This window comes from Eublepharis macularius, chromosome 8 (genome assembly GCF_028583425.1).
Source record: "Eublepharis macularius isolate TG4126 chromosome 8, MPM_Emac_v1.0, whole genome shotgun sequence".
In the NCBI taxonomy this organism is placed as follows: domain Eukaryota; kingdom Metazoa; phylum Chordata; class Lepidosauria; order Squamata; family Eublepharidae; genus Eublepharis; species Eublepharis macularius.
The window spans coordinates 139730838-139747147 of NC_072797.1; the positions used below are offsets into that span (position 1 = coordinate 139730838).

Sequence of the window (16310 nt, forward strand, 5' to 3'; positions counted from 1 at the left end):
CTTTGCAGCTGTTGGTTGTGATCAGGTTGGGACCTCCCCTGGTGGGCTTCCCTGTTGCTGGCACCACGGGTTCCCAATGGGTGTCCTGTGACTCCTGGTAAGTCCAGGGGAGGCTCCAGCAATGGAAACAGCTGATCCTTCAGTGAGGGAAGTGGCCCAGCGCCGTGACGGGTGCAGAGATCTCCACTACAGCCTTTGCACAGCTCCTACGCAGCTTGCGCAGACACGACATGCCACTCAGGAATTTCCCATCCCAAACTCCATGAAAGCACAGCCTATAATAAGGCACAATAGAAATCGGCATCACATGAGAAATTCCCCTTGATTACAACACTGAGCAGGGATCTGTCATTGAACTAAAAGGTACAGATGGGTGAGGGTTCAATTGGGCTCAACTGCTTTACATCAGTAAAAAGCCTTTAAAAAAAACTCCAAGCGGAATCACCCCTCAAAGTGTTACAAGTCAGGAGCTTTCAGAGCAAGGATGTGTGTGAATACCATTTCCACTTAAAAATGTGTCAGTCACAGCTCTCTCAGAGCTCTCTCAGCCCTATCCACCTCACAGGGTGATTGTTGTGGGGATAATAATAACATACTTTGTAAACCGCTCTGAGTGGGTGTTAAATCATCCTGAAGGGCAATATATAAATCAAATGTTGCTGCTGCTGCTGCTGCTATTACTCACTGAAATGCCCCCACCACTAGTAGCTACACCCACACTGTCAGAAGACATAGAGATTTTCTCAGTAGTGATAGAAGCAATACACAGGTCACATCATCAACTCACTCACCCCAGATGTCTACTGAATTGCTGAATTTGGACTGCCTATGGGATCCTCAAGAGATGAGAGGGGATGAGGGTTTGTATCTTCTCCTCTGGTTTTCCAGTGACTTTTACCCCCGCTCCCTCTTGCCATGCGTTTTCCCAGGACTGAGATTATGCTATTATGTGGCCTTTATAAAAGACCTGGGCCGATTCCAGACGGCCCTCTGCAATCCGAAACGTTGTGCGTTGTCGCGCGTCATCGCGCAGAAAACGCAAAATATCGCATTTTCTCGCGCGAGTTTTGCGCGAGGTCGCGCAAAACTCGCGCGAGAAAACGCGATATTTTGCGTTTTCTGCGCAATGACGCGCGACAACGCGCAACGTTTCAGATTGCAGAGGGCCGTCTGGAATCGGCCCTGCTTCCCTGAACGGAAACAAAGTTCCTTTAAGATATTTATGTTGCATTCCTGCATGAGCAAATCAGTGGTCCAATATGGAGCTGGAAAATGTGCATTTAATTAAAAATGTATTAGTTTTTCAAAGACCCTCCCCTGGAAGAAATCTTTTTTCCTGCTTTTGAGTTCTTCATTTAAACTGCTCAAAAAAATAAAAGATTTTTTTTTTCCTTCCAAAGAAGTCGTGTCTTTTTAAAAAAAATCGTTTTCCTACTTTAATCTTGGGCGCTGTTGCAGAAAAGCAACATTAAGCTAAAAAAAATAAACTTTATATTTTCTTCGGTGGATCTTCTGTTGCTTCAGTTTGGAGTTTTGCATATGTATTCTGAAACTTTTCCTGGGCTGCCAGAAGGCCACCAAAGCAGAATGCAAGGCAGAACTGGGAAATAATAATAGAGCAGAAGGGGGTGGGGGTGGGGGGGACAGAAATCAGCTCATCCCTGGTTAAGAGAGGCTAAAACAAGAACTGCAGCAATGAGACTATTGAGTTTCTTCATGGCTCATGCTCAGCTCAGCTTAGGGTGAAGGACCAGCAACCCTGATAAAAAACAACCCCCATATCACTAACTAGCCGCCACAGAAATCAAAGGGAACCTATGCAGACGCTTGCTGAAGAAGAGACCATAAAAAGAGAAACCATTCGGTAAGTGTCACCTTAATCTGGAAGCAAAAATAACAGCAAGAATGTTATAAAATGGTAAGAGATCCAGAGGAGTTAGCCGTGTTAGTCTGTAGTAGCAAAATCAAAAAGAGTCCAGTAGCACCTTTAAGACTAACCAATTTTATTGTAGCATAAGCTTTCGAGAATCAAGTTCTCTTCATCAGATGCCTGATCAAACTGATCTGATGAAGAGAACTTGATTCTCGAAAGCTTATGCTACAATAAAATTGGTTAGTCTTAAAGGTGCTACTGGACTCTTTTTGATAAAATGGTAAGGGGGCAGAATTGATCAGGGCCGATTCCAGACGGCCCCCCGCCTCGCGAAACGTCGCGCGTCGTCGCGCAGAAAACGCGAAATATCGCGTTTTCTCGCGCGAGTTTTGCGCGATGTCGCGCAAAACTCGCACGAGAAAACGCGATATTTCGCGTTTTCTGCGCGACGACGCGCGACGTTTCGCGAGGCGGGGGGCCGTCTGGAATCGGCCCTGTTTTGCAGATGTAGAGTGCAACCACGGAGGCACACTGCCATCATGAACCCAACTGCACTGAACTCTGGCAGAATTCCAGATAGGAGTATTTCTGAGACAATATGGAGTGCATACACGGGCGCAGGTATCCTAGAACCATGCCACTTTATTTTTATTCCATTGTTCCCCAATTTTGTAATCTGGAGTTATTGCACTATTTGTTGTGCATATTAACCCATTCTTTATTGCATTCTAATTCAGTAATCTGCTTTAAGACTTTGTTTACTTCATTCATACCCCATCTTTCCCCACCCCCATGAAAGCCCAAAGCTGCTTAAAACATTTTCCTCTTCTCCATTCAATGGAAATTGCAATGTCTGGTGTACTGCAGCAGCAAGAAGGGAAGAGGTGCCTTCCATGCAGGGGGCAGCAAGGATCACTTAGTTAGGACAGTGAGAGCAGCACCTCTCTTGTTTCCTGGGGGTCATTTCCTTGTCTTGTCTCCTATTGGGCTAAACGGGGGAATATCCTGCTTCTCTCTCCTGCCTACAAGATGTAGTCAGATAGCAAGGACCCTATCTCTATCTCTCCACTTCACTCTCAAGTATGTATTTCTTAAATAAACTTTTTAGCCTCTTTAATCAGCACAGCATAACTTCTCTGCTCTGTTTGCACTCTGCCAACAATAACGACCCTACAAGGTAGGTTAGACTGAGAGTATGTGACTAGCCCAAGGGAACTCAGTAAGCATTAGGAAGAACTTCCTGACAGTCAGACCGGTCCCTCAGTGGAAGAGGCTTCCTCGGGAGGTGGTGGGCTCTCCTTCTTTGGAGGCTTTTAAGCAGAGGCTAGATGGCCATCTGACAGCAATGCTGATTCTGTAAACCTGAGCAGATCATGAGAGGGAGGGCAGGAAGGGCTACATCAGTGCTTAGTTCTCGTGGCCCCATCTTACATGCCCAGGGTAAGGCTGATTGTCACCTTGAGGTCAGATAGCAATTTCCCCCCAGGCCAGTTTGGCTAGGGATCCTGGTGGAGTTTGCCACCTTCTGGGCATGGAGCGGGGGGGGGGGGGTCACTGTGTGGGGGGAGGTGTTTGGGAATGTCCTGCATTTTGCAGGGGGTTGGACGAGATGACCCTAGAGGTCCCTTCCAGCTCTGTGATAGCTTCCATGCCAGAATGGGAATTCAAACTTCTACCCAATTCTCTCTGCATTTATCTATTTTTAAGAGCTATCCACAGCTAGTGGCCACTGCCACGTCTTACTGTAATGAATGCCGTAAGTTTATTTTGTGCTCTCCATGACAATTTCCATGAGCGTTTCGTGCACGTTCCTTGCACAATGCAGATCAGAGAAACTGCTGTAGGCAGGCCTCACCAACTACCTAATCATGTTACATGTCTCCTATGAACACAAAGAATGAGATAAAGCCTGAGTCTACAAAACATCCCCCAAAGTAACATGAGAACTGGCTTTATAGAGCAAGAACAGTGTATCAAAACTAGCAGCTAAAGAGGCAGAGCTACAAATCAAGAAACACCCGGTTTATATCTTGTTCCTACCACCAAGTCACTAGGTGGCCATCTGTCTCACCCTCATCCGTAAGGTGGGGCCTATCTGCCAAGGGAAATGTGCAGGATGGGAAAGCGCTTTTATAAATGCTAATTCATTGCAGCATACAAAGACATACAAAAGCTAAATGCCCCAGGTGCAATGAAGTATGCGTTATGCACAGGCAAACGCCCTGGGGATTAAAATAGGTCCCTCTTCAGAAAATTAGTCACATGAAACTGGCTTCAGAAGTGATGCAGAGCAGATTTAAGGGGACAGCCATTCAAATCGTTTCCCCAAACCCTCAACACAATGCAACGCCCTTCCCACGTTATGCAAAAAGCAGCAAATGTCATCCAGATCCAAATGTCCATGAAACCCAGATTCACTGACTCCAGCCTCATGCACTGGCAGAGTTCCAGAGAGGAGTGCCTCCAAGGCATGGATGTGTATGCAGGTCTATTAAAACCAGGGTGGATTTGATTTAAATCAAATCCATTTAAACCACTAGTCAGTAAGACTAGATTTAAATCATGGTTTTCTACATAAAGGCTCATTCTTTTCTACATAGATCCAGATAAGTTAGCTGTGTTAGTCTGTAATACCAAAACAGAAAAGAGTCCAGTAGCACCTTTAAGACTAACCAACTTTACTGTACCATAAGCTTTCGAGAACCACAGCTCTCTTCGTCAGATGCAACCGTTAGGTTGCATCTGATGAAGAGAGCTGTGGTTCTCGAAAGCTTATGCTACAGGAAAGTTGCATCTGACGAAGAGAGCTGTGGTTCTCGAAAGCTTATGCTACAGTAAAGTTGCATCTGACGAAGAGAGCTGTAGTTCTCGAAAGCTTATGCTACAATAAAGTTGCATCTGACGAAGAGAGCTGTGGTTCTCGAAAGCTTATGCTACAATAAAGTTGCATCTGACGAAGAGAGCTGTGGTTCTCAAAAGCTTATGCTACAGTAAACTTGGTTAGTCTTAAAGGTGCTACTGGACTCTTTTCTATTCTTTTCTAGATAGATCTATTCCATTCCCAACAATTGTCTATTCATTAATTTTTTTAACTTAGTATTTAAAAGGTAAAGTGTTGTTTCTGTGTACATAGATTTGCAAAGGAACAATGGGATTAAGGTCTTTTTATCATTTATAGTATTTTTGCTGTGAAGAAGAAGCATGTGATCTCTGCAGACACACATTCACAGTTTTGAGAACTGTAAAACCAAGCATCTGTGATTATATCTTCTAGACAGAAAAACTGTCCAATAATCTTACAGAAACCTCTGGAAGAGCATGACATTGTGAATGGATTAATGGAATTCGTTTGCCAAAAAATGTAAACACTGCATGAATATACAGCCTCATGTTACATAATTAAAAGCTAATCCTTATTTCATGATGAAATAGCCTACAGACTATAATGTATCTTAAATAGAACTATCTTTAGATAGATTTTTCCTCAAAAAACATTATATTGAAAAATCCAATTTAAATTTTAAAAATCCGATTTAAATCACCTTGCCCAGAGAGCTGCTGCACTACAACAACCACCTGAGTGCTCTTGCACGCAGTAACCACGTTCAGCTCCACCTCGAGGTTTCTCTTTCCCTTCAGCTGCAACAGAGGCTGGTCTAGCAAGTCAGGGAAAGCAGCGACTTGAGTCTTTCTGCCTGAGATGGTCAAAGGAACACAGACAAGATGTCTGCAAGCGCAGAGAAGACTTGGAGAAGAATGACATGTTTTCACACCTTGCTGGATTAGTCTTTTGGGGAAAAGGCTTAAAGGAACTTCAAGAGCTCCATGACTCACATCACAACCCCAACACGGCCGTAGAGCTTGTTCAGTTTTCTGTCTATGGACCATCGTCTTAATCGCTTTTCAAGGCAGCACAGCACCAGAATGATGATGACCTACAGGTCAGGAGAAGAAACCATGAGGTTAGCGCAGGAAGCAAGGAATCTTCAGAAACGAGTGCAGGATAATGGTCATTAGATCTACAAATGCTCTACTAACCCATGAGAAAGCACAAAGTCATCCAGTCCTCTCCAAGATATCCTCAACAGAATATATGTGTACCCAGGGCTTTTTTTCAGGGGGAACGCAGGGGAACGGAGTTCCGGAACCTCTTGAAAATGGTCACATGGCTGGTGGCCCCGCCCCCCTGAACTCCAGACAGAGGGGAGTTCAGATTAACTCCCCTCTTGTATGGAGATCAGGGGGCGGGGCCACCAGCCATGTGACCGTTTTCTCTGAGGGCAACCCACTGAGTTCCACCACCTCTTTTCCTAGAAAAAAAGCCCTGTGTGTACCTATCTATCAGCATTTTAAAGCGCTCAATTCGAACTCATCATAAAAAATTAAAAACTGCAAGTCACCCTGGATTAAGCAGGGACTTGAGTACCAATCTCTAATAGCTCTCTCTATAGGATTCGCTTTTTAGAAATGTGAATTGGCTGATCTTAGACTGTACCAATATCTGTTGATTTTCACATACTATTTATTGATCTGTTTGAACCTCTGACCTCCCTCACTATCCGACATGTATAACTGCTAATTCTGAAGATATGATGGGACTCATACCTAATCTTTCTCTGTCAGCTCCTCCATTTTCCCCCTATATTGAGAGTGACCCTTTAAAGACTTCTGGTACAGTTCCCACCAAACCTCGGCTCCTCTGCTGCCGATCTTTCCCATAAGATGTCCCAGTACAATGTTCCCTTTGTATATCTATCTGAAGAAGGGAGCTCTGACTCACAAAAGCTCATATTGAAATTTTAGGTGCCACCAGACTTTAGTTTTATTTTGCTATGACAGACTAACACGGGAACCTCTTTGCAAACATTTTTATCTTGCTCTTCATCCAAGGACTACTTCAGCAGTATACAAACTGGGAAAAACGTAAGATTGCTGCTGCTGTGTAGATTATCTCCATTATCTCCTTGGTTAGTTTACTTGAAAATACATACCACTGTGCTCACATGTCCTTTGCTCCTCTCCACTGATTTATGTGTTTGTTTACTTCATTCACACCCAGCTTTTCACCCCAGTGGGTACCCAAAGCAGCTTACATTCTTCTCCTCTTGTCCATTTAATTTTATCCTCTCAAAAACCTTCTGACAAAGGTTAGGCTGAGAGTTTGTGACTGGCTCAAGGTCACCTAGAGAGCTTTTGTGGCAGAGTGGGGATTCGAACCTGGGTCTCCCAGATCTTAGTCCAACACTCTAATTACTGCATCACACCGGCTCTCCATTGGCTACCATTTGCAGAGAGATGAAGGTTAGTCTGAGACAGTGGCTGTCCCAAAGTCATCCAGCAAGTTTCTGTGCCTCAGGAGGGATTTGAACTCTGATCTCCCAGATCCTAACCTACCACTCTAACCACTTTACTACACTTGTTCTCTTATTCCATATTCTCTTTTGGTTGAGGAATCTCCATGGCTTATTTTTCTTTCCTCCCACCTTCAAAGACCATAACATAAGAAAAGACCTCACAGATCTGACCAGTTGTCCATCTAATCCTGCATCCCAATTGTCACAGTGGTCAATTCCACCCCCCCCCCCCAAGAAGTTCACACGTAGGACATCAAGGCAAAATCCCTCTCCTGCTGTTTCTTGCCACACTTCCTCTGAACACAGACGCTCCATTTAACCACCATAGTTTCTGACAGGCTCACTGCCTATGAATTTGTCCAATCTCCTTTCAAAGCCATCTGAACTAGCAGCCAGCCCTGTGCCTTGAGGCAATGAATTCTAGTATACGTGCATTACGGGAAAAGAGCGCTGCCTATCAGACTTGTACGGTTTTCTCTCGCTCAACCTTTCCCCCCCACCCCATCTCCAAAACAACCGTTCCAAGAGAATGGGCATTTCTACTTGCAGAATCAAGGAGGCAGTTTTTTGCCAATTCTCCACACCCACGGCAGACCCCTCACTTTGCACCCATGCCATTTCGGTATAAAATCCAGTCGGTAAACTCCAGCAAAAAGGAGAAACAAGAAAGCGCTACTTCGCAAAGCCTGTGAAAGGCTGGCTACACGCCGCCAATCAGAAAACACCAACCTGTCAATAATTGTTGGGTGTTGTGATCTACTTACAGATGGAACAAGGGAGTAATGCAGGTAATGCTCCATGTCTACTGAACTGCGGCACATGTCGTGGTCAGTGTCAGTGTCATTGTCAAAATCATCCCTGCTCAGGAAACACAAATAACAGATTTAGATATACAGATTTCAATACTCCCTCCCCCCCTGCCCCAAGTATAACCAAGAGCCTCCTCTTACGGACCACCACCTCTGCTGAAAACACCTGGAAGCAGCATTTCCCAGACTTCTGACAGCTGAAGACCTGAGCAGACGCCATGGACATGTCTGCAGTAGGGACACCCAACTCTGTTGAGCAGCTGGGAGGTGTTTTGACTACCACAGTAGCACTAATGAAAGGAGGTTTAAGCTTCTCCTCTGCTCTGTTTTACACAAGAGGTGTGCTCCTGGATCAGACCACTGGTCTATACTGTCCAACAGGGCTTTTTTTCAGCAGGAACGCGGTGGAACGGAGTTCCGGAACCTCTTGAAAATGGTCACATGGTTGGTGGCCCCGCCCCCTGATCTCCAAAGGGGAGTTTTAGACTGCCCTCCGCGCTGCTCAGCAGTGTGGAGGGCAATCTCAACTCCCCTCTGTCTGGAGATCAGGGGGCAGGGCCACCAACCATGTGACCATTTTCTCCAAGTGCAACCCGCTGAGTTCCACCACCCCTTTTCCCAGAAAAAAAGCCCTGCTGTCCAGCATTCTGTTTCACACAATGGCAAAGCAGCTGTCCTAGAGGGCCAACAGAGAGGGCGCAGAGGCCCAGGCGTCCCCCTGAGATTGTCTCCTAGCCCTGGGAGTGAAAGGTAAACAGCTTTGGAATATGGAGGTTCCCTTTAGTCACTCTTTAGTTTCCCCAATCTAAATTCCCCCTGAGGCTACTCATCGTCCTAGTGAGAGGGGAGGAGGACTACGGGAACCTGTACTTTTTCCTTAAGTGTGATTAACAGCAACTTCTGGGGAGTGATATGCACGAGGAGTTGGTGCAGGCAGCAAAACCGAAATAAGTTTGTCCCCCCCCCCCGCCCGCATTTCTACTCTGAGCAGAATCAGAGCTCCCCATGGCTGCTTGAAAAAACATGTTTAAAATCAGGAGATTAGCTCATAAATTTCTCATCACATCTATTTTTGTCCTGAGGCACTGCCTACAAGAAGCGTGCCCTTTGGGGGGGGGGGGGGCGTGGCTTCTGTGTACAAGTCACTGATATGGGTTTGCTTCCTGACTGGAGGGAATTCATAGACGGATACAACAAACAGCCTCCTCCAAAAGACAGGCAACTCTGTTACGTTTATTTATTTGCCTTCCCTCCAGAGATCTGCTTAATGTAGCTCACAAACAATAAAGCAAAACCAACAGCATGAAAATAAGCCAGGGGAAGAACTACAGCATAAAAACAAAACACTGAGAAGCTTAAAATGATATTCATAAAACAGGTCGGAAGTGGGCTATTGAAACAACTTTTAAAAATGGAACCCGTCTGCGGAAGGTTTCCTGACAACATCCCACAGGGAATTTCCCTCCATTACGACACAATTAAAACCCTAGGTAAAAAAGAAATGTTTTCACTTGGTGTCTAAAAGAAAGTAAGAGCAGAACCACAAGTGACAAAAGGCACAGGTTGGACACTTGTCAGCTTCCCTCAAGTTTTGATGGGAAATGTAGGCAGCTTGGCGGAATGTTGGACAAGTGACAGTTGAAAAGTCCATTGGACAGCAGTCGGAGAGCCAAGCTGCGAGACCAGGATGCCTCCATTTCCCATCAAAACTTGAGGGAAGCTGACAAGTGTCCAATCTGTGCCTTTTGTCACTTGTGGTTCTGCTCTAAGTCAAGGTAGGCCTCAAGGAGGAAGGCATTCCATGGGCAGGGGGTGGGGGAGGTTACTGAAAAAAGCTCTGTCTTGCCACCACCAGCTCACCTACTCATCTTTGCATGCGGTGGTTTAGAGAACAGGGTATAAGAAGAGGAACTTAACTAGTAGACAGGATAGTACGAGAAGAGGTGGTAGTGCACGTGCTTTGTCTCCAGTCCTTAAAAGTAAAAACCAACACTGCAATTGTGTCCAGAATGGGCAACCAGTACACATGTTTCAGTACAAGGGCCAGGCGATCCCTTCATTCTGCCAGTAGGCTGGCAGCTGCATTTTGAACCAGCTGAAGTTTCTGGATAGTTTTCCAAAAGCAGCCCTACCTTGTGAATCTAGACTGAACAACTGATCCAGTTGCACAAGATACAAGGGTTGAACAGAATTATCTATCCTCAGCAGAGAAGGATTGAAGGAAGTAAGATACAAGGAGCAAGCTGTGCTAAGCGCGGTTACTTTGGGCTCAGCCATGGCTTGCTTGCTTGCTTTCTGGTTTTTTAGAGATGTAAATTTTAATTTATTGTTGCTTGTAATTACATACATAGAGAGAATTTGAAAAAAACATGCATATATATCTAAGTAACAAAAACAAAGAAGATAAATCCATATACATGAAACAGTCTGCAAAGAATCATAAAAGGCAAATGGGTAAATCTTGCCACTTATTTTCTCATGCCAGAACATAACAAACAGCATCCAGTATTTATTAAATCTATTAGTTTTTTTTAATTGCTCTGTTGAATTTGCTGATAATAGAACAGTCTTGTCAATAAATAAGTATATAGGATCTTATTAAACCATTCATTTATAGAAGGTTATGCCTTTTTCCCTTTTGCTGTTATAACCATCTTAGTAGTAGTGATCAGGTACTTTTTTTCAGCTGGAACGCGGTAGAATGGAGTTCCAGCACCTCTTGAAAATGGTCACATGGCCGGTGGCCCTGCCCCCTGATCTCCAGAAAGAGAGGAGTTTAGATTGCCCTCTGCGCCGGCCATGTGACCATTTTCGCTGAGGGCAATTTAAACTTTTAAAAACTCCCCCCCTTGTTCCAGCTGACCCAAAGTGATGTCATTGTGCGGTCCTGAGTTCCACCACCTCTTTTCCCAGAAAAGAAGCCCTGGTAGTGACCAAACTGAAAACTAGCTCCAGATCTGAGGTACTCTAGCAGTTATCTTATGTTTAAACCTAGAGGTATGATGATCCCTAAAATTTCACTAACAAACCAGATTCCACTTCTCCAAAATGTTGGTATCTTAGAATATGTCCAAATGATATGAAATGATCAACCACATCTCCAACATTTATCCTGCAATGAATTACATAGGAGTACTAGTCTGTGGGGAGTCAGATACCACTAGAAAAGTATTTTATAAAAAAAATGTAAGACCAGTTGAAATCAATCTAGTGCTAACCATTTCCCCAACATGGCACCATTCTTCCACACTAATATTAATCTGTAAACCCTTTCCCCATTTTTAAATGTAACTTAAGAGGTCGTTATCTATCCTTATTAATAATAAATATATCTTAGCAATATAGCCCCTAGTTATTTGAGCAGTGGTCAGTAATTCAAAGGGTGATTTCACTGTTAGCCCATTGTTTCAGTTAGCCCATGTATTTACCAAATGTCTGATTTGAAGAAAAAAAATGAATGTGCAGGGGGCTACTCCCACCCATTTTCCAGATGATTTCATCATATTCTAAAAAATGGTGTTAATTATTTAATGTATCTCCTTGTCACAGCACACTTGGACACCTTAGCACACAATTTGGGAATTATTAGCCTAGAATGGCATGACCAAATAGTAGGGACTAGGAACCTGACTGATAGGAGAGGTACCAGAAAACTCCATGGCTGAGAAGTCAGACAACAGCCTAATACAAGCAGTGATTTGAGCCCAACAGCCCAGAAGGCTTTGGACTGGATCTCTGGGTCCTTTTCACGCTGGGATTTTAAAGCTTTTCAGTATCTATTCTGCTTCCCATGTTTGCAGGAGTTTCACACTTGCAAGGTAGTCATAGAATCATAGAATCATAGAGTTGGAAGGGTCCATAGAGACCATCTAGTCCAACCCCCTGCCCAGTGCAGGATCAGCCTAAAGCATCTCTGACAAGTATTCATCCAGCCTCTTCTTGAAAACTGCCAGTGATGGGGAGCTCACCACCTCCCTAGGCAGCTGATTCCACTTTTGAACTACTCTGACCGTGAAAAAGTTTTTCCTAATAACCTTTGTGCATGTAATTTAAGCCCACTGTTTCACGTCCTACCCTCTGCTGCCAACAGCTCCTTGCCCTCCTCCAAATGACAGCCTTTCAAATATTTAAAGAGAGCAATTATGTCCCCCCTCAACCTCTTCTTCTCCAAACTAAACATTCCCAAGGCCCTCAGCCTTTCCTCGTAGGGCTCAGTCTCCAGACCCCTGATCATTCTCGTCGCTCTCTTCTGCACCCTCTCGATTTTGTCCACATCCTTTTTGAAGTGAGGCCTCCAGAACTACACAATACTCCAGGTGTGGCCTGATCAAGGCAGTATAGAGAGGGGCTATGATCTCCTGCTATTTCGACGCTATTGCCCCTTTGATACAACCCAAGATTGAATTAGCCTTTTTTGCCACCGCATCACACTGACTGCTCATATTTAGTTTACAGTCCACTCTTACTCCAAGATCCCTTTCACATATACTACTGCCCAGAAGTGTATCCCCCATCCAGTATTTGTGCTTCCCATTTTTGTGGCCCATATGTAATACTGTGCACTTGTCTTTGTTGAATTGCATCCTATTCACAGCTGCCCACTTCTCCAGAGTATTCAGGTCTTGTTGAATTTTAATTCTATCTTCTTGGGTGTTTGCTACCCCTCCCAATCAGCAAATTTAATGAGCAGCCCTTCCACTCCTTCATCCAGATCATTGATAAAAATATTGAAAAGTACCGGGCCCAAAACCGAGCCCTGTGGCACCCCACTGGACACCTCCCTCCAATCTGATGAAACGCCGTTGACCACCACTCTTTGAGTGTGGTCCCCCAACCAGTTCCCTATCCACTGAACTGTCCTATAGTCCAGTCCACAGTCTTCCAGTTTGCCCATCAGAATGTCATGGGCTTTACTGAAATCCAGATAAATCACGTCAACAGAGTTCCCCCAATCCAGTAAGCTGGTCACTCGATCAAAGAAGGAAACCAGGTTGGTCTGGCAAGCTCTGTTAGAAACAAAACCATGCTGACTTCCCCGGATCACTGAGTGGTCCTTCAGATGCTTACAGATTGAGCCCTTTAAAATCTGTTCTAATATCTTCCCAGCAACAGAAGTCAGGCTGACCGGCCTGTAGTTTCCCGGGTCATCCTTCTTCCCTTTCTTAAAGATTGGGATAACATTCGCTCTTTGCCAATCTTGTGGCACATCCCTAGTCCTCCAGGAGGCCTTGATGTCATGGGACACAGAACCGATGTTTGTCCATGGTATCCCTGATTTTCTAGTGTGATTTTATTTTGAAGCTGCTGCTGAGTCACATCTGGTCCAATCAATGCCAGTGTGAACTCTATACTCCCCTTCCGCTTCTCTTTCCCCCCTCCTTTTCCCAGGGAGCTGATTGGTTTGTGTGGAATTAACCACTCCCACCCTCCTCAGCTCTCTGAATGCCTTTTTCACCATTTTTTTCAGTAAAGCGAGGTAAGGATCATTGGGCTGCTTCCATTGGCTTCCTTCCTCCTTTTTCCTCTCTTTTTTCCCTCAAAGTCAGGAACAATTCCTAACATTGCTTATTCCGTGCTAGCTTTAAAATCTAGGAAAGGGTTAAATGGCTGCTTTTCCCTTGGGATATGCACACACAAACACTTCCCCCCCCCCAAGGCAAGAATGGGTTGTATCATTGTAATGTTACTGCACATTCCTCCTGGCTTTAAAAGCCAGAAAAGGATTAAATGGCCACTTTCCCCTCCCTCCCAGGCATGTTTCGGGCTTTGCCAAAGAGAGAAAAAATTTCACAGCCTTTTGGAAACACAGAGACAGGGAAGCTGCCAGGAGGGATTAAGCAGCAGCATTTTAACCCTTTCCTGGCGTGGCTTTTAAAAAAGAGAGTGGAACAAGCAGGAAAAGTACACGTTTTCCCCCAGAACTCCACTGCCAATTGCCTCCCCAGTGGGCAGGGGACAGCCCAGTCAGCAAAAGAGGAGGGGGGTGGGTTCTAACATTGCAACATTACTACGCCTGCTCAGTTTTTTTTTTAAAGTGTGATGTGAATTGCAAGGCCCCAAAAGCCCGAAACTGCACCGAGGCTTCCAAGCCCATCTAGAATGAAAAACAAAACACCAAATCAAAACTGCCTTGGACAGTGTAGAACATGGGGATGCCATGCGGAAGCCATTGTGATCAGCAAATGCTCATAAATGGCAGTTTAAATTGTAAATGTGAAAAGAGCCCTGTATTGGAAAGCTGTAAGCCAGAAAAGCACACACACTCCACCATGCCATTAGGACAGTGATGGCGAACCTTTTTGAGCCCGAGTGCCCAAACTGCAACACAAAACCACCTTATTTGTTTCAAAGTGCCAACACTGCAATTAAACCTGAATACTGAGGTTTTAGTTTAAAAACAACAACTCATACAGTTGTCCGAACTAATTAACATATTTTGTCTTAAAAGAGCTCCCCCCCTCACAAATGAAAGTAAAGGAGCAGAGCAGAAGGAATGCAAGCAGCTTGCGTCCCTTTGGAGCTCAGCACCACTCGCCTTGCACTCATTCACTCATTTTCTCTCTCCCCCCGCCTCACAAATGAAAGTAAATGGGCAGAGCAGAAGGAATGCAAACAGCTTGCGTCCCTTTGGAGCTCAGCACCACTCGCCTTGCACTCATTCACGCATTTTCTCTCCCCCCTCCCCGTCACAAATTAAAGTAAATGGACAGAGCAGAAGGAATGCAAACAGCTTGCGTCCCTTTGGAGCTCAGCACCACTCGCCTTGCACTCATTCACTCATTTTCTCTCTCCCCCCGCCTCACAAATGAAAGTAAAGGAGCAGAGCAGAAGGAATGCAAACAGCTTGCGTTCCTTTGGAGCTCAGCACCACTCGCCTTGCACTCATTCATTCTCTCTCTCTCTCTCTCTCTCTCCCCCCACCCCCCGCCCCAGTCACAAATGAAAGTAAAGGAGCAGAGGAGAAGGAATCCAAGCAGCTTACTGTTCCTTTGAAGCCTAGCACCACTCGGCTTGCGCTCGGAGGAAAAGGAATCATGTGGGTGGGTCCAAAACCCACGTGACTTCTCTTCAGCTCTACTGAAACGCCGTTCCTGTGCGTTCGGGCTCCAAATGAGCCCTGAGAAAAGGAATCACGTGGGCATGGCCAAAACCCACGCCTCCAAATGAGCCCTGGCTCACGTGCCCACAGAGAGGGCTCTGCGTGCCAGCTGTGGCATGCGTGCCATAGGTTCGCCATCGCTGCACTAGGACCTCTAATCTCTTTGCTGTTCATTCAATAAACTCTACTGAGCTCATTCAGAAAGGAACAGAATACAAGGTTCCAACCAAGGAGAGCATGCTGCTTTAAGGATCCTCATTCCTCAGCAAGAGGGCAATCTCTGAGGCAGAGAAGACGATTTAAAAGCTCCATCTGGGACAGAGCAACTTGTCTGCTGCTTAGTAACTGTTCCAGGTACTGCAGAGCAGATCTCAAATCTTGCTTTTATAACTTGCTCCATAACTTCTTTGGATGCTGCCCTGTTGTGACAGACTACACTTAACAACAGGCCTCCGCAGTGCAGCAAAATCAGAGAGCTGGGAGGGGAAGGATTAACTATTTCCTAGAATGGCTGCTCCCTGTTCTCTGATTAGTCAGTTAGAACCAGTCTGAAGAAAGTCAGTTGGTTTCTGACAGGATTTTCTAGAGTGTGATTGAGACTGACAGGAAAAGTCAGACAGATTCCCCTTTGGAGTGAAGAAACAGGACTCTATTGCTTTAACTGTAGTATGACTGTCCTGAGGAAGAATTCAATCTAAGAACTAAAAGTAAAAGTGTCAACATAAGCTGAAACACGCTTTACACAGACATAAGAGAACTGGAAGTGGTTTTGGCAAGAGTGATTGGGTAATTGGTTTCAAGCCAAAAGAAGAAGGGTTGTATCTTCTGAGGAGAAGATTAATTCCTGCCCAGTTTTGGTGGGGGGGGGGGTCTGAGGAGGCCCCCGGATCTGTTGTCAAGGGACTAAACAGTTCCAGACTAAATCCAGGAAACCTGAACCAACATAGGAAACGTTCTGAAGAAACATTGTTGCTGTAAATAACTTACTAAGTAAAACACATCTCACTGTTAAGAACCAAGAATATATGAAAATAAGCTTCAAGGATACTATTTTGCCTGTTACTCAAAGTGTTTTCTGTAATACCCACAAAATTTTACCTCAGCACTTCCATTCCCCGACTACTCAATCTCTGCCTATTAAATAAAGTTATTTCCTTTTGAATGTTAAACAGTCC

General features: G+C 44.9%; 1 protein-coding gene across 1 annotated transcript in view; it reads right to left on the bottom strand.

Moving 5' to 3' along the window:
* Positions 1-16310, bottom strand: part of LOC129334623 (stimulated by retinoic acid gene 6 protein-like) — a 94230-nt gene that overhangs the window by 63658 nt on the left and 14262 nt on the right. Inside the window, exons 2-3 of the mRNA XM_054986840.1 lie at positions 7992-8085; positions 5708-5808 (exon numbers count right to left, since the gene is read on the bottom strand). Of these exons, the coding sequence (XP_054842815.1) occupies positions 5708-5808; positions 7992-8085 (195 nt within the window). The remainder of the gene's footprint in view (positions 1-5707; positions 5809-7991; positions 8086-16310) is intronic.